General features: G+C 32.6%; 4 protein-coding genes across 4 annotated transcripts; 1 reads left to right on the forward strand and 3 right to left on the reverse strand.

Annotated features, from left to right (window-relative positions):
• Positions 1–470: 470 nt before the first annotated feature.
• On the reverse strand, positions 471–1469 carry LOC113855706. Its single transcript, XM_027487335.1, has 2 exons — positions 897–1469; positions 471–683 (listed from the first exon to the last, which is right to left on the reverse strand). Exons 1-2 carry the CDS (start codon positions 1467–1469, stop codon positions 471–473), a joined length of 786 nt encoding a protein of 261 aa, XP_027343136.1.
• A 969-nt stretch (positions 1470–2438) lies between these two features.
• On the reverse strand, positions 2439–8785 carry LOC113854481 (beta-galactosidase 6-like). Its single transcript, XM_027485488.1, has 18 exons — positions 8609–8785; positions 7342–7437; positions 7102–7214; positions 6966–7032; positions 6728–6820; positions 6481–6624; positions 5813–5907; positions 5545–5653; positions 5315–5399; positions 5118–5236; positions 4859–5023; positions 4586–4767; positions 4346–4437; positions 3997–4112; positions 3807–3911; positions 3407–3514; positions 3047–3192; positions 2439–2610 (listed from the first exon to the last, which is right to left on the reverse strand). The coding sequence occupies exons 1-18, from the start codon at positions 8783–8785 to the stop codon at positions 2475–2477; spliced, it is 2148 nt and encodes a 715-aa protein (XP_027341289.1). The 3' UTR covers positions 2439–2474.
• Positions 8786–14148: 5363 nt separating this feature from the next.
• LOC113856652 (protein ATAF2-like) lies at positions 14149–18303 on the forward strand. Its single transcript, XM_027488594.1, has 3 exons — positions 14149–14363; positions 14684–14967; positions 15075–18303. The coding sequence occupies exons 1-3, from the start codon at positions 14204–14206 to the stop codon at positions 15477–15479; spliced, it is 849 nt and encodes a 282-aa protein (XP_027344395.1). The 5' UTR covers positions 14149–14203; the 3' UTR covers positions 15480–18303.
• LOC113856651 (aspartic proteinase Asp1-like) lies at positions 16152–19917 on the reverse strand. Its single transcript, XM_027488593.1, has 8 exons — positions 19254–19917; positions 18705–18822; positions 18292–18515; positions 17690–17914; positions 17443–17581; positions 16943–17143; positions 16775–16847; positions 16152–16613 (listed from the first exon to the last, which is right to left on the reverse strand). The coding sequence occupies exons 1-8, from the start codon at positions 19463–19465 to the stop codon at positions 16504–16506; spliced, it is 1302 nt and encodes a 433-aa protein (XP_027344394.1). The 5' UTR covers positions 19466–19917; the 3' UTR covers positions 16152–16503.
• Positions 19918–22458: the final 2541 nt, after the last annotated feature.

Below are 22458 nucleotides of genomic sequence, written 5' to 3' on the forward strand. Positions count from 1 at the left end.
TATAGCCTAATATGTTAATGAAGGAATATTTAATTATACTGTGATTAACAGAAAATCTCGCTGGAAATCAGGCGAAAAAAATGTTGAAGAAACTGTAAAATTAATGTTCAACGTGACTTGTTCGTCATATCGTGGCACCTACTGGGTTACTGTTAAACATATAAAAACTCGAGAGAAACGTAACATCTTTTAATAACAATAGATTTCCGAAAGAGTTCTCTACGTAGCTGCGGGTAAATGATCAAAAGTCAAAACAACTTCGTTACAACGTTGACTTCTTCAGATGATTTCCTTCTGTCGTGAGAGACTTGAAAACTCACCTGTATGATTAATGGAGTTTATGTCATAAATTTTCACTAATGTAACACACAGCTATATTAGTCCAAGCTGCTATAACATTCACATTACTTTTCTGCAACTTTTTAAGGTTAAAAAAAGTGCTAACCTATTTAAATGTGTTGTCAAGATCTTTAATCTAATTTCTTCTCCAATGGTTGGGTTCTGTTTTTGACCGCATATCCCTTGTCCTCGGCCACCTTAGCATAAATTTCTCCCCTCTCTTGGAAATACCTCTTAAAAGCTCTAGGCAGAAACCTTGGTATCAAGAACCCAAATAGATTGATGGAGAAATAAATCAGATTAGCCACCGCCAATACCCTCCCAAACCAAAACCATGCCTTATCCTGCTTAAGTAAATAATTTAATTAAACATTTATTTTAATAACAACTTATCATATAAGAAATTATTCACAAATTTAATCTTAAAATTTATTAAAATAATTAAGTTAAAAACCTATTTAAATGAAGCTTACTAAGAAATGCACAACATTTCAAGTATTTTGGGGCAAAGTCTTACTGAGAATTATATGCCTAAGGAGTTAAGAAACAAAATTAACCTTAAGGTAAGCATTTTGGGGCAAAGTCTTCTTGAGCCACACATTATGTATCCAATCAATATCCACAAAGATCCTCCGGACAGTGTACATCAAGGGCACCAACGCCCTAACGGGAGGAGAAAACAGTGAGAAACTACTTATAACATTCTCAGTCAATATTTGGAAAGAGAGCAAGAACAAGTGTGGGCTTGCACATCTCACTGCATGCTTGTCCCCTCTCCCAAACCCACCAAGCACATAGGCCAATGGCAAGAACAAGCCCACGGTGGTTCCAACAATAACATAGCCTTGAAAAAGCCTGGTCCCAAGAAAGATCTGCTGGGGCCCACACCCGTTTGATGGAAAGGCAAAACGTGCAAGTGCCATTAGGTAGAGAGAGACAAGAGCAGAGTAAGCTAAATCAAGAAGAGGGACTAGACCACTCGCTGAGAATACCAATACAAAGGCCACTAACTGCACCTCTATAACACGCAACGAACCCATTAAGGTCATGCTACCATGTTCTTGTTCATTTACTCGTTGCTTTTGATGAGGTTCCACTCCACCAGCCACGGCTAATGACACACCCGACATTGCTAATTGCTTTTCCTTAATCTTTCCGTTTTCACTAAGGTTGTTGAGGTTAGTTCCTTTTCCTAGACACAGATTCAAGATAACAAATGTTTGCGAACATCATTGAAGAAAACCAATTCATGAATTCATGCTTACTTAAGTTTATTTTTAAAAAATATTGTTCGTTTTTATCAATTTTGTAGCGAGAAAATTTATTAAAAAAAATGATTTTGTTTAGATGATTTTTAAACAAGCGATCCAGAAATTTAAGCAAGGTGCGTATCTACGAAATGGGTTGAAGATTTATTTGCTTAATTATAAGTTAATGCAATAGTGTATTATCCATAAACTCAAAGGGAATTTGGAGCTCTGATGCGAAAATACAGAGACAAATAACGTACCTGGTATGGTAGCTGAACTGAACCAAAGAGGGTACAATGAAGATGATGGGTTGAAAGGAGGAGTTCGTATTTTATGGCAATTATTTCCATATTTTCAGATAGAGAGAGTATAACAGTAGTGATCAGAACTGAGGGACAAGTTAGAATTATTCTGCTGCTATTACAATGTAACATGCTAACGTGTGAAGTGGCAAGCGGGACACATGCTTCTCGTACACGTGGATCTTGCATTGCTCTCCACGTTTCACATTTCATTTTATTGGAACTCGTGATGTCATTATAAAAAGGAGAAATTAGAATTTTCGTCAAATTAATATAAGCTTAGCCTATTTAGTCATTAAAAATGCAAAAGAATTAGAATTTAGATTTAAAATAATAATCAACAGATAAAATTGATTATTGTAAGTTATTAATATCGAGTTTAAACAATTTATAATTATTCTTTTATTCCTTTAATGTCATCATAAATTCCAAAGAGTGTTTATCAATCCCAACCAAGCTTTGAAGAATATTGCCTTTTCATATCAATTTATTGACTATGATTCAATGAAAAAGATTCTATATACGTGGTTTGAGTCTCTGTGTTTCTCTTATCCTTGTAATATTAAGTAGCTGTGGGGAATGATTACTTGGATAAACTCTCTTCTACATTTGTGGTTGAAACAGTGTTGAGGGAGATGTCAAGAGGATTCCCATAACCCTCCTCAAACAATACCAAAACATTTCCAGTGTCTTTCAGGAACGACCGAGGCACGTGATACCTGTGCCCACATTACAAAACAAATACATCAAATGCACCAAAATCTGAATTACATGCTTTAATTTTCCCTACATATATAATTAGAGTAAAGATTTTCTCATGTTAGTATAAATTTAAATTTTACATTTGATTTGAACTTTTTATAACTTACGTATAATGAGTTATCCCATCTAAACGTAAAAAATTTTAAACTTAGATTGATATAAGAAAATCCTGTCCTATATAATTATATTCAAGTTACAATTCTAGTGACTTGTTCTCCCCAAAAAAACCTTTTTGACTTTGAGTTTTAGAAGTTAATTGAAGAGAAAAATAATTGTCTAAATAATATTTGATCATCTTATGTAACGTATTAACAAAAATTAGTACAAATTTGGAGTACTAAAATCTTAGCCAAGAAAGAAAAATTAAAAATGGGGTGTGATGGATTAACTTACAGCGTTTGCGAGGGCTGGTCTTTGGAATCATGGAATGAGATCCAATAGCGACCAATGCTTTGTCCATTGACCCAAGCTTCACCTTTTCCCATGGATTCAAGGTTCAACGCAACAGGGTCATCACCTTCGGGTGAATCAAATGTTCTCTACAGTATTACGATGAGTATATATTAATTAATTAAGACTTTAATTCTCCCTGCAATTTCCGCTTAATTTAATTACTTCAAATGCTACACTTATTTCATTCATTAATACTTAAACCTCATTTTGTCCCTCTTAGCTGTTAGCGTTATTGTAGTTCAGGGAAAGGAAAAATTCACGCATTGGATCATACACACAACAGCTTATTGCACCGATTACCTTGTACCAAATGAGTTTTTGATCAGTAGTGTTCCCTAATTGGAACCATTGAATAGAACTGCTACTTTCTTCTTCGTATATTTGTAATTGCTCTCCGAGTAATCCTACCTGTGACGTACATCAGACCAATCATGAAGGGAAAAAAATGTCACATACTTTATTTGATTTAACTTATTTTAAAAAAATAAATAAACGTTTATTTTTATATTTTTCATAAAATTTCGAAAATAAACTATACCAAAAGTTACAACAATTAATTGATGTATATAACTTATCAGATTTACATCTTTTGATCTTCTTGAGAGAAAGATGATTTAGTATTAAGGAGGAAAAGGTAGAGACATCAATGTTATATTGGATATAAGAACGATAAAGCAATACAGAAAATGAAGAGAAAAACCTGATATCCCCACGTAGAATTGGTCAAATCATAGGAATTTTCACTGCACTGGATTTCCACTGAGGTTAATCCAGCAAATCTTCTTTCAAGAAATGCTCCTGAATCCTTTTGATTAACACAACGTCATAGAATTGCTAGGGAAAAAATCAACTTGTTTTTGTAGATATAATAAATTCTGTAGAAAAATTACCGGGAGTCCAACCATAACGCTTAATATAGATATATCGTTTGTATTTGTCCCTTCATTTACCGTAATGGGGACCTGTAAGGTGAATGACTTCACATCGTGACTTCCATGTGCCCATCCTACCAGAGTCAATCAACATATCAGGTTAAGTGTTTTTTACAACTATCCAAAATATCCTTATTAAAAGAATTAGAATGTAATTATGAACCTGTTCAAGCATTTTAATAAGATGCTAATAAATGAATATATATACTTTCTTAATTTTTTGGAGTAACGATTATTTTGAGATAAATTAAAACATCCAAAGAGACATGATATGAAACGAAGGGTGTATACATGATTCAATATTTACCTAGGTACATGCCATCCGCAAAAGCATGGGCAACATGAGCAGCAGACTGAACCTGAAGCATTGGTTCACTGCAACGTATATTGTGTTCAAACCTGTTCACAATATTAGTTAGTTCCAAGTTTATGACTTATGTCCATCATTGATATGATTGAAAAGAAAAGATAATAAGGAGTGAGTCATAGATTTATTTGAATCCTTTAATGTGTGAGTGAGATGCAGATAAGTGGATGCATAACTAACCTAAGAGTATACCAAAGGTAATCCGATTTGTCTTTGGTTATGTTCATATGCTCAAGTAATGAGTTTGATATTAACGAAGTCTGGTCAAAGATAGGGATCACATCTTGAAATTGCTTCCATTTATCCGCTGAGCTAAAAGTTTGTACTAGATTTATGGTTCTTCTGTTGCTCTTTGTATTTACCTATGCATCAACATATATAAGAGTAAAATTAAACAGACATTAATCAATAACCATCCACCCTTCAATTAATTATGATGAAGTTATGACTTACAGTTGCAGTATTGAAAGTCACAGTTTGACAATCAGGTAAGATACTTATTGACTTTGGTGGTAATTCGTATGATCTGTTTTGAAATTGGACAGTAAACATATTTACATTATCATTGTTTACAAGGAAAGCAACACATTCTCCTCCTTCTTCTTCAAAAATATACCCCTGATTGAATTGAGACCAAAACCCACTTAATATTTGGAATGCAATTAGTTAAAATAAACCTGAGATAATCTAGAGAGGGAAAGACAGTACTCACGTCCTGCAACTGACCCAAAGAGAAACTCCTTTGCATTCCTTGCAATATAGTGGTAGAACAAGACTTGATTGCAGCATGCAACTCCTTAAGATGACCCCACTTGGGTTGCCTTAACAAACCTAATGAAAAGGAAAAAAAAAATCAAGTGGATGTAGAGGTAGGAAATTAATTATAAATGTTGTGTGTTCTACACTCACCATATTCATCAAGTGGAGCTTGATCATAATAGGATGTTATAACATAAGCAGAGCTCTTTCTCCCAAAGTTAGTTCCACCATGGTACTATGTCAGATTGCAAAAACAATGTAACTTAGAAGATATAATAGATTAATAAACTGAGTGAGAAAAGGTTTTCCCCTTTTTTTACCCCTTTTAGATAACACAACGTGGTAAGGAAGACACAAGATGAATATAATAATATTGATACCATATAGTAGTTGACATAGGTTCCATTTTTTCTTGCAATAAAAAGAGTGACATGGAATGCAATATCTTCGGCAGATCTGATGTATGGCTCACCACCATAAACTTGATAGCTTCACAAGTGAAAAATAAAACAAGGTGAAGAAAAACAAACGATTAATTGAAATGAAGAATAAAATAAATGCAAATCAATTATGAATGTGATAATATTTTCTTTGAAACAAGCAACATTTAACTCAGATTAGTGAATGTGTAGAATCGAAGAAACATACAATGATGTCCAATTCTCTGTCCACAATGCAGGCTTATTGGGGGAGTTTGGTCCCGTGAAAGTTTCTCCGCATCTCATTCCATTGCATGTATTGATCTTCATAAGAAAGCAAAATTAAAAAGAAAAAGACCCAAACAAATTGAAGCTTTCAAAAAACTACTGAAAAAATGATCAGCCATTGGTATTTAAATATTTAATGAAAAAATTAGGCTGGCAAATCTAAGGCTCGTTATTTTTACTAAATAAGAAGTTTAAATTTAATTAAAATGTCTCCAAAGTTGTTAATTTAATATGGCTTTTTGGAATGTAAAAAATTTAAATTTTAAATAATTTTCTTTAAAATGTAAAAATAGGTTCTAAAAAGTAACAAATATATTTCACTATTTTTTTTTTAATAAACTGTGACTAATATTTTCAAAATACTTGCTACAGTACTCTTAAACTTAAGGAACATTAAATACTTTTTTAAAATTATATTAAGATATTGAAGGATATTTATATTTTTTTTAAACCACTAACTCTGCTATTAAAATTAACGAAAATTTAGTTTTTATTCAAACCTTCCAATTTCTTTTCTTCTTTCTTTGGGCCAAGAAGCTTTAAAGTTGTAGTTGAATAAGAGAGTGATAAATTTGTGACAATAAAAATGATGGGCTCAATTGGACTGACCACTGGATCAGGAGCGTCGGTTTGCTTACACATAACCCACGGCACGCCAGTCCGGAGGCCCACTGCCATTTCTGCAGCCCACTCAACATACCGGGATGCTGCTTCTCCAAATGCTTTTTGGATGTTTTGATATTCATTTTCAATCTTTATTTTTCCAATGTTCCATGCCAAAAGAAAAAAGAATAAACAGTTTTTAGTACACTAATGAATTATTGGTTGGATATCACTAAATTTTGCCGAATCATACCTGAGACAATATTATTGGGCCTCCTTGAGAAGCGTATAAGCCCTCTGATTGCATCATGCTCACTATTTTCGTTGTAAAATTTTGCATGTAGTACTGAACATTAAAATACATAAACAAAGAAAAAAAAAGGTAACTTATTCCTTTTGACTGTGAATGTGTGAAATGTTGATTATACAAAATATATTATAAAATATTTATAAATGCTAATATAAAAAGATTATGCAAAATTGGGATGGACCTTGAATGGTTCATTGTCAGTGCGGAAGACAATGTCAGGGATATCATGCAACCAAAAAGGGAATCCCCTGCAAGCACAGCATAATTAATCCAAAGTATATTAAAGTTTGTATAAATAAGTAGAAGGAAAAGTATACCCGTATGTCCATTCACTTTCGATATACGGTCCAATCCTGAGGCATACATACAGCCCTTGAGCTTCGATTTCCTTTATGAATCTCACTATGTCGTATCTCCCGCTGAAATCATACTGTCGTATGTATTTACTCCGTAAATACTTTGCGTATATACTTACCCTACACCTTCTGTGTGTGCAAATTCATCTCATTCACATTTTACCTTCTTTGAATGAAGTGTGTATAGAAAGAGAAAAAAACCTGTCCGGGTCGTGGCTCATGTAAATTCCAAAAGACATAGGTCTGAATCACATCCACCCCTCCTTCTTTGGCTTTTGCTATCAACGGTGCCCACATCTGCAAAATATGCTTTTATCAAAATTAAATTTCTCACCTTTTTCTATCCTTTGTCATTCATATAATTAAAACACAACCTGGTTTTCTATTGTCTTTGGCGCCACAACTAAATGAAAGTTCAATTAGTATTTCCTCAAATACTATTTCTACGGACCTTTACGTTTATGAGGGTCATGAAAATTTTCTATGCCCCCCCTTATCCTTTTCCTCAAATAAATCCAGTACATCAATATCGGATGAGAGTTCAATTATTGAAGAAAGTAAGAATAAAGGTCAAAGTTCTGACAGTGGATTGTAATAATAGAAGATAGATGAAAAGGAAAATAAAATACAGCGATTTTTTTGTTTTGAGTTTTCAAAAATATTGATAAATTATCAAGTGAATCTACAAGAATCTACCCTTATCATCCAATCATGTGATCTTTCAGATTCTACTCTTACTGGTTTATACTAACATTTTTTAATATTAAAGTATTGTAAACATTTAAAAGAAAACGATTAATTATTGATCACTCTCTCGTTCTCTTTGAACATTTAAAAGAATGAAAAAACAAGTATGAACAATTCTCGTTCTCATAATTTGTTCAGAGCGTATTGCAACTTCAGACATAAATATCAGAAAATGCGGAATTGACATCAACACAATCAAGTTCCAAGCAATATTAGCATACTCCATAATTCATAAAGCCTGTCATTTAAGGCCGTCTTATAATAAATTAAGCCTTAATTCATGAACAAAGATGTAGCCATCGCTTCAACGCCTGCACCGTTGGACACAGATATGCATAAAACCAGGAAAATTTTGAAATGTACATCTCACCACCCACCGAGGAAATGCCTAGTTCGAAAAGCAATATAAACCCACTTCTCCTCATGACATTGTAATAACGAGTTTATAATCAAGCGGTTTAGAATTCAATTTCTTCTGATCATTATTCTTTCAGTAAAACCTTTAATTTCAGGAAAGATAAAGTGAGTTTGTGTATTATCTATATATATACTTCAAGTTTAAAGAAATTTTGAGTAAACTGGCTAAGCTTTTGGTTCCATGAAAAATCACACCCTTACATAAACATAATGACTTGCATAGAATACTGGGATTGAATGAAATGAATGCCACGTTCATCTCTTCTAAAGTGGAACAGACATTATTGTGATTTGAATGAATTACCTGAGGGGTGCTGCGAGGATAGTGAATGGAACCAGAGAAGAGGATTTTCCTCTGGTCATCAATGATAAGAGACCTTCCATCGTAAGTGACCTCCGCAGCTTGAACACCAACACCTCCCATTGGCAATGTCAGTTGCAAAGACAGCACTAACATCACCAAACCCACCCATTTTTCCATCTCCAATGTCTCAGACTTGCTTTTGCAGCTCTTTTCTTCTTTCTATGTGGACCTGTCAGGCATATATAGTAAGTAATATTGAATATACTACTATTAGGTGTACAACAAGAAAAATGTTTTTTCAACACTTTTAGATAATTCCTTATAATGTAAAATATATTATTAAAATCTTTTAAGAAGCTACTAATAAGTGTCTCTAAAAAGAATTAAAAAATATAAAAATACATTCTCTTCATAACTTTCAATTAATTCTAATTTATGTATTGATTAGCAAAAACCGCGTATTTTAATTACATGATGCCAGCGAGGAAAGTGAGAGTTTAGAGTCATGTGAGAATGGTTACAATTGAAGTGGTGTTATTCCATGTGGCACCCAAATTATGAAATCTTACCAACGGGGCACAGCCAATTAAAGAATGACAGCAATGACAAACATAACAACTGTTACTCGTTCAGGCAAAGGAACAAGGTTGTCGTGCTCATTCCATTCAGACCCTTTTGTTCAGGCACATGTGACTCCACTCGTCCCCTTCTCCTCTCTATATATATTTTCATATTTTAAAAATTAAAATCATTCATATGTTAAAATATAGAAATAAAAATTAATTAAGCTTAATATTCTTTTATAATATTATTTTCTTTTACACTTTTCAATTGTATATTTCTATTTCATTTTTGTTAATTGAGAATAACTAAACTAGAAAAACAAAAGATATGTAAATGCATCAATACAATTATAATTAACTTATACTATTTTTCTGTACACCTGATTATGTCACATTTCCGAAGAGTGAACAAATTTATGTAAGTCTTATCCCTTTAAAAAATATAAAAAAAAATGTTTCTAAAAATATTTTATGAATGTGAAGAGTACGGAAATCAGCCCTTTAAATCATTTAACTCACTTTCATTCATTTTAACTCGAACTGTGAAAGCAAGTTTTCTCTCATTTCTCTCCAAAAATAGTAAATAATCTCCTATTTATTCTTATGTTGATTTTTCATTTTAAAAAATTTGTATGATAATTGAAACAGAATTTACATGGGTTACGATATAATTTTGAGAGAAGGTAGAAATTATCAATTGTGTTAAAACGGAGTTGTAATCAATACACAAACAAACAGGCCTAGGACACAATGAAAAAGACATTTATTATTTTCTCTAATTCCTACAACAACATTGAAAAATAAAGAGAAATAAAAATAGGGTGATATTTTAAAATTAGAAAAAAAAATCAAACTAAAAAATCTCATAATTTTCCTTTGCTTCGATTCAAAAACGCCAATCATAATTGCTTTTGTTTTGTCAGGTCGTATTTATTGTGGGTTTCTTTTTGGAATTTATAGCGCTAAATAACATGGTGAGACCCTTAGCCCCTTTTTTAGCTGAGAAAAGGGCCACATATTTTTAACTAAATTTGTGGCTGAATTGAGTGCTAAACTTATACCTCATGTGACAAACCATTTGTACGAACTTCACTACTCTTTTTTGTTTTTGGTCAAAGAACTTCACTAGACTTAGACGAGCATTTTTTGTTTTTGGTCAATACCTAGACAGGGCTTTCTGAGTTACTCCTGTGCTGGTCCAAGCAAGTGGGCTTATAATGAAGATTTCATCTTAAAAAAACAAACTAAGAGGAATAGTCTGTTTTTTCTTATATATATATATATATATATACGGGCAAACTCATTGTTTTATCATTGTGGCTGTTGTATTGCAATATAGCTCTTTCTCTTATTGGCATTCAATCATTAATGTATTGCTATTTGCTTGGCCTTTTGCAAATTGGCACAATTAACTGAAAAAAGGAATTATGGGCAAACTCAATTTTGATTAGGAGCTGGCCCTTTAATTAAGGAAAAATATAATTTGTACTACCTTGAACTTTTTTTATAAAAATTAATTATCACAATTTTTTAATATCAACTATATAAATAAAAATATATTTTAAATACATTAATTGCTAAAAAATTGTATTGGATAAGATATTCGGTCTTATAGATAAAAGAAGTAATCTGAATACCCTTCTGTCTTAGCAAGATAAGTACCCTCTCGGTCAGATTAAAGAGTAATTAAATCGATTAAGGTAAATAATTAAATTATTATTTACTTAATTACAGAGCTAAAGTCAAGGCTGATTCACAAAGCTTATTAACCTATAATATTGTCTATAAAAAAAAGATAAAAAGTACATATAAGAGATTAATTTTTGAATATAAATAGCATTTATTGCCTAAACTAACACTTAACTTTATTATTAGAGTACATTTTGCAGGTATACTCTTCCACGTCAGATAAAGAAAAACCTATAATATAGAAAAATACGTCATCTTATTCTTTAGTAAAAAAATATTCTGAAAATCAGTAATTCTTTAGCAAAAACAAAAATTATTATAAATTTTGTATTCACAAACATAATTTATCATTATTGGTGGTGTATGGTATATGTCCTTTAATGGACAAGGCAAATAGTAAGCTGAAGTCAAAGTTGGGAGCTATTGCGAGGGATGAAGAAGCTTCGTAGAAGGTGGCAAAGTTACTAGCACTGAACAAATGTTCATTTCTCTTGGACCTGTTGGCTGTTGCAACATGCAAATAGGTTCACCATTGACAGAGATGTTTCTTAACCATGTTCATTAAACTACATTTTCTTCAATCTTAAACAATTAGTTTATTAGACCACGGAGAATAGACGGCGGCGACGACCATGTATATGTATGCAGCTAGAAAGTAACAAACTTGTTGCCCAAGGAATCAAGCATAGACGTAGATGCCACTTTATAATACTGTCACCAAAGGAAAATTTCAAAGACCAAAAGATGGACGAAAACTTTTTCAAAATATTCATAAGCAGACAAACATACACGATGTTAACACTTTTATTTTGTTAGATGAGACCAAAAAATATATAAGAATAATAATATTTTCTGTTTAATTAATAAAATGAATAATTTTTTAACTTTTTGAAAAAAAAAATAGTGAGTCTGTGTCGCACGTACACTAAATCTAATTACTTTTAATTAATTTATTTTAAAATTAACTTTAATCATAGTAAACGATCGACCTGCACTTTAAATTTTCGCACCTAATTGATTAACGACGTTTATTGTTTGAATAACATTATTGTCGCTTGCAAAGAAACGACACTGTAGTTTATTATAATTAATGAGTTTGTGTATTCTGTACTAATATTATTAAGTTAAAGTATTTTTTAAAGTTAACTAATTAATAATAACAATTATGTATATACTATTTAATTATTTTAAATTTAATGTTTTTAAAAGAAGTAATAATTTTATTATTAATAATAAATATATCATCATATTAGACACGATTGAATTTAATAAAATTTTAAAATTAATTTAAAAATGTTCAATGTAACAATTTCATGTCATAAAAAGAAAGGGGATGATTGAAGACTGGTATTTAAAACATAGAGATAGATAGGATATTGGTAATTAATAATTTATTTTGGATAGCTAGACTAATAATATTTTTATAAATGCTAATCAGTATCTTAAGTTAACTTTTGTGATTATATTTGATAAAATTAATTTTTTAACTTGTAATTATGATATTAGTTGAAATATTATACTTTGTAGTTAGAAGTATAAAATTATGTAGTTAGTTAATTGAATTATAATTATCTAGTAAAATTATACAAAATAATTAAAACATATTAAATGACTAAAAGAGTAAACACGATAAGTAAATTATTAAGAGTTAATTTTTAAAAGTTATAAACTCCTTTTATTATATATTGATTAAATAGATCTATTAATTTATTAACTAACTTAATTATTTATAATTTCTTAAATAAGTTAAAAGTTTGTGGTACAAGTACACTCTAAAAAAAATATTTGTTATTAAAAATATTAATATTGCATTGATTTTTAATGTAGTCTTAACATGATTATTAAAAAAACAGTACTGTTAATCCTTAATCTCTTAAAATGCTATTGAAGAAGACCTTAATGATTTTTTTAACATTTTATCTTTAATCTTCTTAGTCTATTTTTAATATGTGCATATTTTAGAGTACTATCTTTGTTCATTTTATTATTTTAAAAATAAAAAATTACAAATTCAGTATTCTAATTATTTTGTTGAAATTACTTAACAATTTTCTTGCTTCACCCAATCTGATTTTTTTGTTGTGTGTGAAACGATAAATAAGAATATTATATTTTAAAAATAAATAATAAGAAAAATTTAGTAACAGTATAGGTAGTGGTAAAAGATAGAGGTCAAAGGAGTTTGAAAAGGAAAAAGGATCAAAGCTGGCCAAATTGACAAAGAAGGGGATAGCAACTTGATTGACCTGAGGGGAACTAAAAAGGGTTTCATTCCCGAAATATCGACCATCAATTGGTGGATTTGTCGACTGGTCTACATAAAATCCTTTACGAGGTAACATCCTGGTAGCTTCCCCATTAGACCAACGTCCTTATCCACGTACGCCTAGCTCACGCACTACATCACACTAACTAGGTTTCACATTCATTTTACTATTTCTGAATCCATTTTCTAATCCCCCAGATAAGAATGTTCTACCCAATTCAAATATGCATATAATAATATGTCCAAGTTCATGCAACTCTCAATAACTTATCCAATTTTTTTGACTGCATACCTGTTACTGCTATTATTCATATCATTACCGCTAGTCACATAACACACTAAAAGGAGGGTCCCAAATTAGTCTCTCTGTCACTGCCTGCCTTAATTTGTGTGCTGTGCCAAGTTTTGGTCATGGGAGAGAGGTACTGTTATATCATCAAAACGACCCACACAAACAATGGTCAAGCATTTGTTTTTATAGAAATGAAACGTTATAAAATAGTCCAATTTATTTTTTTATTGACTAATTTAAACTATTGAATATAAAAATAAACAGTTGAGTTTTAGTGAGAGAGAGAGAGTGAAAAGGATTATCTGGGGAGAAGATAGATTAGTAAGAAGGAAGCATTGAATGAGTAAAAAAGAAAATGGGGGTACAGGTGGCATGGTATAATTGGGTAGAAGAAGACATGTTGGAGGGTAGAGACGACGAGTGAGTAGTGAGTAGTCACTACAGATGTGGTCGACCGAAAAAGACAGAGCCGCTACCACACCAGTCAACGATTTCCCAAAACCGGTTTGGAGCTGTGACGGAAGCAATGACAAAAGGAAACCATTACAAACACACAAAGCGTCTCTCTCCACTCACATGCTGCCACGTGCTGGCTGCGCTCAGCTTTACCCTCACCAAAGCTTCCAAGTTCAAGGCTTTTCTCTACCCTACGTGCCACCTTCCTCCACCCACGTGTCAATATTACATTTTTCACTCCCACTATAAAACCCAACTTCCTCCGTCTCTTCGCAAGTTCCAAGTTGCAGCCGCAGAAATAACCAGAAGAAGAAGAAGAATAAACGCGAATGCAAGGTGAATTGGAATTACCACCCGGGTTCAGATTTCACCCCACCGACGATGAGCTTGTCAATCACTACTTGTGTAGAAAGTGTGCTGCTCAGTCCATTGCTGTTCCCATCATCAAAGAAATCGATTTGTATAAGTTTGATCCATGGCAGCTTCCAGGTACTTCTTTCTCCACTCCACATTTTTCTGCCTTTTTTTTTTTCAATTCCCTTCATTTAAACAACAAAAATTTCAAGGAAGCAGGGTACTGTTTTTCTCTCAAATATTATATGACTTTTTTTTTCCCTAAAAAAGATTGGCTGAAGTAAATGAGAATTTGAAAACACAGCATCATTTTTCATTGGGTTAAACACGGGATGCGAATCATGTACAACGTGCTCTCTGTTTCTTATTTTTTGATCGGGATGTTTTGCTAAATTTCATTGTGTAAAACAATGTCAAAATAAGATATAATAACTGGGGTTTTTGTTTATGTACAGAAATGGCTCTTTACGGTGAGAAAGAATGGTACTTTTTCTCTCCGAGGGACAGAAAATATCCAAACGGTTCGCGGCCGAACCGTGCGGCTGGAACCGGGTATTGGAAGGCGACCGGAGCCGACAAGCCGATCGGAAAGCCGAAGGCTTTAGGGATAAAAAAGGCACTCGTGTTCTACGCCGGCAAAGCCCCAAAAGGAGTAAAGACCAATTGGATCATGCATGAATATCGCCTCGCTAATGTTGACAGATCCGCCAACAAGAAAACCAACAACAACAACTTGAGGGTATGTATGTATGTATGCACTTATATTAACCTTCATTCTTCTTTGTATTTCAATTCATCATACTATCTATTTATTTGATAATGATGGTTATGTTAATGAAATGGCAGCTTGATGATTGGGTGTTGTGCCGAATTTACAACAAGAAAGGGAAGATTGAGAAATACAATAGCGTTGGTGTGATGGATCAGAAAGCTCCCAAGTTTTCAGATGAGGCTCAGTTTCAGCACGAGACCAAGCCTGAGATCAACATGTACGGCCACGATGTTCTGAGGAACGACCAATTGTACACGGACACGTCCGATTCCAGCTGCTCCGAGCACGTGGTTTCCCCGGATGTCACGTGCGACAAGGAGGTTCGGAGCGACGCTAAGTGGAACGACCTTGACTTCGGGCCAGACCCAATTTTGGGCTTCGATATTTTGATGGACCTATCATCAGATGACCCTTTTGCCCCTCAGGCCCAGTACCAACCTTGGCAGGATATGCTGGCTTACCTACCCAAGACATTTTGATTCTTTAAGACAGTGTGGGGACCCTAATAAGGAACGGTGGGTCCCTCACGTGAATTTTTAATTCGTTAAAGACAAAACCACATTCACGCCTACGTAACTGCTAGAAGTGCCGGCTTTGGTCTGCACCTGTAGTCCCTATTCTGTGTTCTTGGGATTGTTGAATTTGACTGCCATGGGTTAAACCTTAGGAAAAATGAGATCACGTGTAACTATAAATAAGTAGAATGATCTCGAATGGGTGAAGATCCATTGTCAACCCTCTACCGTAGAAAAATTCTTGTTCCATTGCTATTCTACTGGGATTTTTTTATATGTCTGTTATATATATAAATATTTTTTTATTTTCAATACAGTCTTCTAAGTAAACAACTATTAAGTGTAAGGTTTACTTTCCTTCAAATCAGTCCTTCAGTCCATGTTTCATAGTTTTAAAACAATCCACGTCTGAAGCAAATCAGGAAAAAAATGGTAGAAGAAAAGAAAATAATTAGAAAGGGGAACTCTTACTTTAAAATTGCAAACTTTTACATTTTTCATGGCGTGTGGATTTGTATCTGTATAATTAGCAGTATGTATGGAAAGGATACGTGTTTTTCTGCAGTCGAACCTGGATAGTTCTGAGACCATTGAAAAGGATGATGCATAGAATAATTAGTGACGCATACCTATCCTGCATCAACTTGCATCGTCTTTACCCTTTAGATTCTAAATTAATTCCTCATAACAATACAGTCAAACTAATGTCATTTGACTAGTTACATCTGTAATCAGAATGTTACACTAATACTACACTAATGTCCTCATATCATGATGAACCTATACATACCCTGATCCAATATATTATTATTATAACACATAAGGATGCATTCACCAATCACTAGCCAATGTACATACACACGAGGAAGACAATACATTAGTATCAAGTAGTACTATCACGTTGCTCTATAAACTGCAGGACAATATCATTCAACCATATGCATGCCTGGACTATGTTTTTTTTTTTTTTTCTGTTTTTAATTTATGATCAAATGCTGACATCTCTGGATCTTGGAACACGGCTGCAATCTGCAGGTCCCCAACCTATCAAATGCTTCTCATTTTCGAATATCATCACTTTATCTTGCATGGATATGTCTGCATAAACAATAAATACCAAGACTTACATATGCAAAGTTCATGAAGTATTTTGATAAGAAGTGCTGAAAGGGGAAGAATTGTAATACAAGTTACAAAAAACATTACCCAAAAGGAAAAATAGAAGGAATGAGATAGTAAAAACAAACCAAAATTCCTACCTCCAATTAGGTTCAGTTCTCCCAACCCTACTTCAGGGCCGTTAAGAATGCCCAGACAAACATTTCCCAGGTTCTGGCACGACAGATGCACAGATGAAATACATCAGATAAGCTTATGAATTATGATGGAAGTAAACAAGTTAACAAAATATTGATAGGTTAACTCACTGATATTATTAAATAAGCTTCAGGAGGGATCTCAAATTGAGCTTTGACTCTTCTACCATTGGTGAAACTAAGTGCCAGAGGCTTGAAGTATTTCCTAACTTCACTTATGCTTTTGAAAGGTCTTTTACCGTGCCAGCAGAGAGGTAAAGTCTGGTCATCAGGAGCTGCTTTTATTGGCTTTCCACTCAATTCCTTCTTCAACTACATTTGGAAATTCAATGAAACAACATCTTAAGTAACCTGCCAATATTTTTTACCACAGAAATACAAAGGTATAATGGATGCTTTCTTTTCTAATAAAACCTACTTTTAGTTACTTAAAGATCACTTCTACGGACTGATATTAACAAAACCGATACTTAAAGTACTTTGTTTAGTTGTTTTTTCTTTATATAATTTGAATCTTCATGATGAAATTGGCTTGATCTTATAGATGAAATGCTTCATGCTTACTGAAATACTTCAAATTGGGGAATATAGTGAAAGCTGCTTTAACTGACCCAAGAAATTAATGCTTGGTAAGCATGAGAGTTGAAGTAAGTGTAAGAACTCCCAGTGTCAAACACAGCAGTCAGACTTCCAACCCCAGATTTCCTTCCTCCAAAAACAAGTTCAGCTGGCCCTGCTGTGTAATGTTTGCTGACACAATCGCACAGATGATTCAAATCAGGACATAGAATTATGAATCAATACAATACATATGGAAAATGTAAAAAATGAGGATCTGACTTCTGAATGTGTGCTTACGAATCTACCGATGAAATTGAAGTCCAACTCACTCGAGAAGAATCATAAACCTTTCCAAAGAAGATGTAACCTCCTCCTTGTGAACTTAAACAGTGTCCAATCACATTTTGCACCAATCCCTGACCATTCAGCTGGGATATCACGCTGGTCTTTCCCCTTCCAAGGCCAAGTATTCCATCAACGGGGTGGTAAAAAGAAGGTGAAATGAATTGATCATATCCACATCTGTGGAAAGGAAACAGGGAGAGGTGCATTAGATAACTATTAGGAATAACTTAACAAAAATATATACAACCTAGATTGTAATCATCATGGCATGTCAGGCTGATCATGCAACAGTAGAGCAATTGTTTTGAAATCTTTCTAGACATTACTTTCTTCAAACATACTATCTAAAAGAGAATATATTCAAATTCTTTAGGGAAAAAAATATACTATGAAAAACATGATTGTTTTGGTATTAATTAATTTTGATCTCTCACTCAGATCAGAAGTTCAAAAAGCAAGCTTGCGAAACACCAATATTTCAAGAGAACATTCACAGACAAAGAAAGTAAAAATGGTTGAGAGTTGGTGAAGCAAAGGTTGCAGGGTAAACTAACCCAAGTGCCATCCGAACTTTAAGTTGGACTCCATTGGTGAAGTTGAGAAGGTAGACATCATTGAGAAGTGCACCAAGGGTTGAGTAGTGATCAGCATAATTAATTTCATAGTCACATTGATTAGGGTCTTCACAGTGGTAGTCCTCAGTGGGCTGCAAGGATGCACACAGGGGATCCCTGCAGGGGACAAAGTCATTGCTGGGCCTGTAGAGTGGATGGGGTGTCTGAAAAAAATAAGCAACAAATGAAATTCAACCACACAAAGATTGCACGTATCTACCCATATCTACATGCAAGAATGAACATTTCAATTTCACAAGATGTTATACTTCACATTCTTTTCCTGTTAAGATTCACAAAAGGAAATAATTGTTGGGGGATTTCCCTTACAGTCACTGTAATAATATTAATACCTCAGAACAATGGGTACAAGGGGCATCACATTGGAGCCATGTGAGGTCACTACCCGTGTCCACATCAAGAAAATAAGGCCTTGGAGGCTGACCGATGTTGAGAGTAACATTATAGAACCTGCAAATATTGAAATTAACGGCGACTTACATTAGAATATCAATTCCCATCTCACCATCAATATCAAAAGATGACTCATTTTAACAAAAAGATCCATTTTTTCCTCCCCAAGTTTCTTTCTTTCTTCCATTTTCCCTTCTCCCAAACAGGCTTAAATCAAATTTCCTCGATACCTTTCATTTTGTTCTTTAAATAGTCAATTATTAAATATCAAAAGTAACAGAATAGGTCCAATCCAACCATTAAAAAAAAAGAAAGAAAGAAATATTCCAATTATGAATTTGGATACTCACGTCTTTCAAAAATAGGAAAAAGATAAGTCCACTAAAGATTACTTAAAAGTTTTAAAGTTATTGCCTTTTGCTCTCTACCAATACCCAAAATATGAAAAAGTATTCGCAAGCAACCACGAAAGAACTCATTTAACTTACCCAACAGGATAAACATTGCCATGAACGGGAAACACAATGGAAGAACCAGCAGGATTCAAGAGCCTTGGCCTTGATGAAGTGGCTTCACTAGGGAGAATGGGATTCCTTCCACTTTTGTGTCTATTACCAAACCAAGCTGAACAAGTACAGACGTTGAACACCATCATCACTGTTAGCACCATCACCAACCAACCCACTTTCCCTATCTTCATCTTCTTCTCTTTCCGTGTGTCAATCCAAGCAAGTACTAATTTTTTTAATTCTTCCTTTTTAGAATGTAAGGATGAAAAAATTGACGAGTGGTGGGGTTGAGTTTAAATTAAAGTTGTTGATTCTTGTTGGTTGAACTAGTCCATATAGGATCCTTGATTCATGGGTATTGGTTTTGCTTCTTTTCTTCAACTTAGTTCATAGGAATATGAGTGATAACGTTCGATTGGGTTTGGGTTTAGGAAGGAGGAAAGTACAGAACAACCACGGCATTAGAAGTGGTATTGCTTCTCTTGCTTCGGTTTCTTGTTCCTTTCTTCCTCGCAAAGCATCAACAACACTGAACTCTCTCTGCAATCATTATCAAAACCCTTTGAAGTAGATGAAAGAAAGAAAAAAAACTTGGGAGTGGATATGAAAGCACTGAACAAGTGTTAAGCTTTCTGTGTCTGACTCTTGGTTTCTTGGAAACTTCTTCCTTGTCTCCTTCCAATACTCTCGCAAAAATAGGATAAATTTTAGCAATAGTATTTTATTTTAAATTAAAATCAGGATTTTATCTAATTTATACAATCAAAATTAACAGTGAAAGTTAGTATTAATTACCGAAGTAAATCTTTACTTTAGCATAAAAGCATTTAAAGAACGTTAGATAATTTGTCTTGAAAATATTTTTGCAAAATACAATAAATTAAAATTATGTTACTTTTAGTTTTTACACATTTTTGCTTGGACAGCAAGTTGTTCTTGTATTGTTGTATTTTTCATTCTCAAATTTACGTGGTTTCATGTTCGGTATGGATGTGATAATGTTGAGCTTAAACATAATTAATACAACTAAATGACAATTGGAAAATTGTGTCGTGTATTGATGACTAGTTAGTTAATCACGACCTGATTCACTAATTATGATTAACTTATTAATCTGGAACGTCTTTGACTTAGTACCTGCTTCTCTAACCTTTAAAATTAATTTATGGAACACACAATAAACCCTTTAAAATAAACAGATCCTTAATTTGATTTATGAATTTTTAGATTATTATATAATTATTCTTTAGTTCAAATATATTTTCTGGTCCATATAATTTTGTTTGAATTATTCTTTATTTATGCACTTTAAAGTTTTTTTTTTCATATCGCTCTAAAAATTTTAATTTTGGTCCTTACTATTATTAATGTGCTAAGACACAATTGTTGTTTTACCAACAACCAAAAACAAAAAAAATGTGTCGTAAAGTACAACTTTTTGGATCGACAATTGATATAATATAACGAATAAAATTTAAATAGAATTAACTAATAAAAATTAAACTGAAATATAATATAATCGTAAGAACAAAAGTCTAAATTTATAAAATTAAAAAAATTAAGCTTTTAAAATACAAGATTACATCTAAAGAAAATAAAGTTGCAGGGATTAAAATAAAAACAGCATACGATTATAAGGACACAAAATTATAAAAGAAAATAAAAACTTAATACTAAATTTTAGGTAAAATATAAAGATTAAAAATGCGTTTAAATTTTATGATTTTGTTAATGCCTTCTATGGACACTATGCATGGCATTATTTTTGAAAACAACAAATTAGAACATCATATAGCAGCCAATATTGAGGTAGATTTTATAGTTAAACTCAAACTCATCAGCGTTGGTAATGTAAACATATTTTTCTTTAAATTTCTAATGAGTAACTAAACACATTCTTAAAGAGAGTTTTGATTCATAAAACCATCAATTATACAAGGATTTGACAATATCACGCCTCGTCTGAAAGCGATAAAACGAACTGCTCCTGAGTTGAAGAACAGACACACCAAAAAGTGAAAATTATTGCGAAAATTGTTTAATTTCTTTACCTTTAACCATAATAAATGCATGGTCCCTGCCCTTTGTCCAAGAAAATGTGTTATACATTATATCTCTGAAACTTGATTTTGCATAAACTTAATTAAATTTTATTGTTATGCATTGTCAATATAAAAGCTCCTTTGTATAAAGATACTGATAGTGTTATATTTTGTCAATTTATACTTTTTTTTATATCATATTACTATTGTTAATTAAACTAATTTAATTTAATTTTAAAAAAGTAATTTAAATGTTCCTTCTCCTATTCTTTTCTTTCTTCCCTCGCCCCTCCTTCTATTACCCTAAATTTATTTTTTTTATTGGCTTAAATAGTCCTTGTTACCTTAGATTGGAGATGAAGGGGGGGAAAAATTCAATGTCCCTTGTCTCATTTGACAAGGCAGGAAAAGAAGAGAAAAAATAATAATTATATTTGTTTTCTTTCCAAATTCACAAGATAATAAAAATTTTCACTCCTCAAGTTAAGATTAATTATATTGTAATTTTATCCTCACGTTATATGGTATAAAATAAGTTATTAAGATTATTTTAAATACTTTTTGCCTTTTTTTCTCTATTTAATAGATAATAAATCATTTTTTCCTTTTCTTTATTTCTATTGACTTTATTTTCTTTTCACATGTTTTCTTCTTCTAACCAAAACAAAGCGTTCATTAAGTTGTTAGGAAGGAAAGGTTTTCTAATTGCATGCACGGAGGTTAAATCATGAGAAAGACTCTAATTATGATAACAATCATAATTGGTGTTTGTGGTGGATAGATATTGTCCATAGCTAGGCATATTAGGGAACATTAAGCTTATAATAACTTGAAGAAACATCTAGCACTCAAGTCATTATGAATGCATGACTTAGTAGCTATAAGTGACATTAATTCAATCAAGTATTTTGTTGCGTGGTAAGGTATTAAGTAACGAGATATAATTGGATTTCAGTGTAAAAGTGTTTTACATTTATAGAACATAGCAATTAAACTTAATTTTGTTAAAAGAAAAAAACTCGGTTAGGTGATTTTTGTTTGGATTGAGAAGGCATGCCTTTTATAGTTTTATATGTATAATTATATTAAAAAATTGGCCATTAAAAATGTTTGATTGTGTGTGTTTGGTTAAATTGCTAATA

Source organism: Abrus precatorius, unplaced genomic scaffold, assembly GCF_003935025.1.
Source record: "Abrus precatorius isolate BTA unplaced genomic scaffold, Abrus_2018 Scaffold11, whole genome shotgun sequence".
Classification (NCBI taxonomy): Eukaryota; Viridiplantae; Streptophyta; class Magnoliopsida; order Fabales; family Fabaceae; genus Abrus; species Abrus precatorius.

What these genes read in the sequence shown, in the direction of transcription:
- LOC113856651 (XM_027488593.1), bottom strand. Translation starts at nt 19,465, where the DNA reads ATGAAGATAGGGAAAGTGGGTTGGTTGGTGATGGTGCTAACAGTGATG. An exon ending in AAAGTTCGGATGGCACTTGG is followed by an intron (nt 17,915 to 18,291) that starts GTTAGTTTACCC and finishes TCCTTTCCACAG; the next exon opens with ATGTGGATATGATCAATTCA. An exon ending in AAGCTTATTTAATAATATCA is followed by an intron (nt 16,848 to 16,942) that starts GTGAGTTAACCT and finishes CTGTCGTGCCAG; the next exon opens with AACCTGGGAAATGTTTGTCT.
- LOC113856652 (XM_027488594.1), top strand. Translation starts at nt 14,204, where the DNA reads ATGCAAGGTGAATTGGAATTACCACCCGGGTTCAGATTTCACCCCACC. An exon ending in TGATCCATGGCAGCTTCCAG is followed by an intron (nt 14,364 to 14,683) that starts GTACTTCTTTCT and finishes GTTTATGTACAG; the next exon opens with AAATGGCTCTTTACGGTGAG. An exon ending in CCAACAACAACAACTTGAGG is followed by an intron (nt 14,968 to 15,074) that starts GTATGTATGTAT and finishes ATGAAATGGCAG; the next exon opens with CTTGATGATTGGGTGTTGTG.
- LOC113854481 (XM_027485488.1), bottom strand. Translation starts at nt 8,785, where the DNA reads ATGGAAAAATGGGTGGGTTTGGTGATGTTAGTGCTGTCTTTGCAACTG. An exon ending in ATCCTCGCAGCACCCCTCAG is followed by an intron (nt 7,438 to 8,608) that starts GTAATTCATTCA and finishes CATATTTTGCAG; the next exon opens with ATGTGGGCACCGTTGATAGC. An exon ending in TACCTTTGGTATACTCTTAG is followed by an intron (nt 4,438 to 4,585) that starts GTTAGTTATGCA and finishes TATTGTGAACAG; the next exon opens with GTTTGAACACAATATACGTT.
- LOC113855706 (XM_027487335.1), bottom strand. Translation starts at nt 1,469, where the DNA reads ATGTCGGGTGTGTCATTAGCCGTGGCTGGTGGAGTGGAACCTCATCAA. An exon ending in CCCAAAATGCTTACCTTAAG is followed by an intron (nt 684 to 896) that starts GTTAATTTTGTT and finishes TTACTTAAGCAG; the next exon opens with GATAAGGCATGGTTTTGGTT.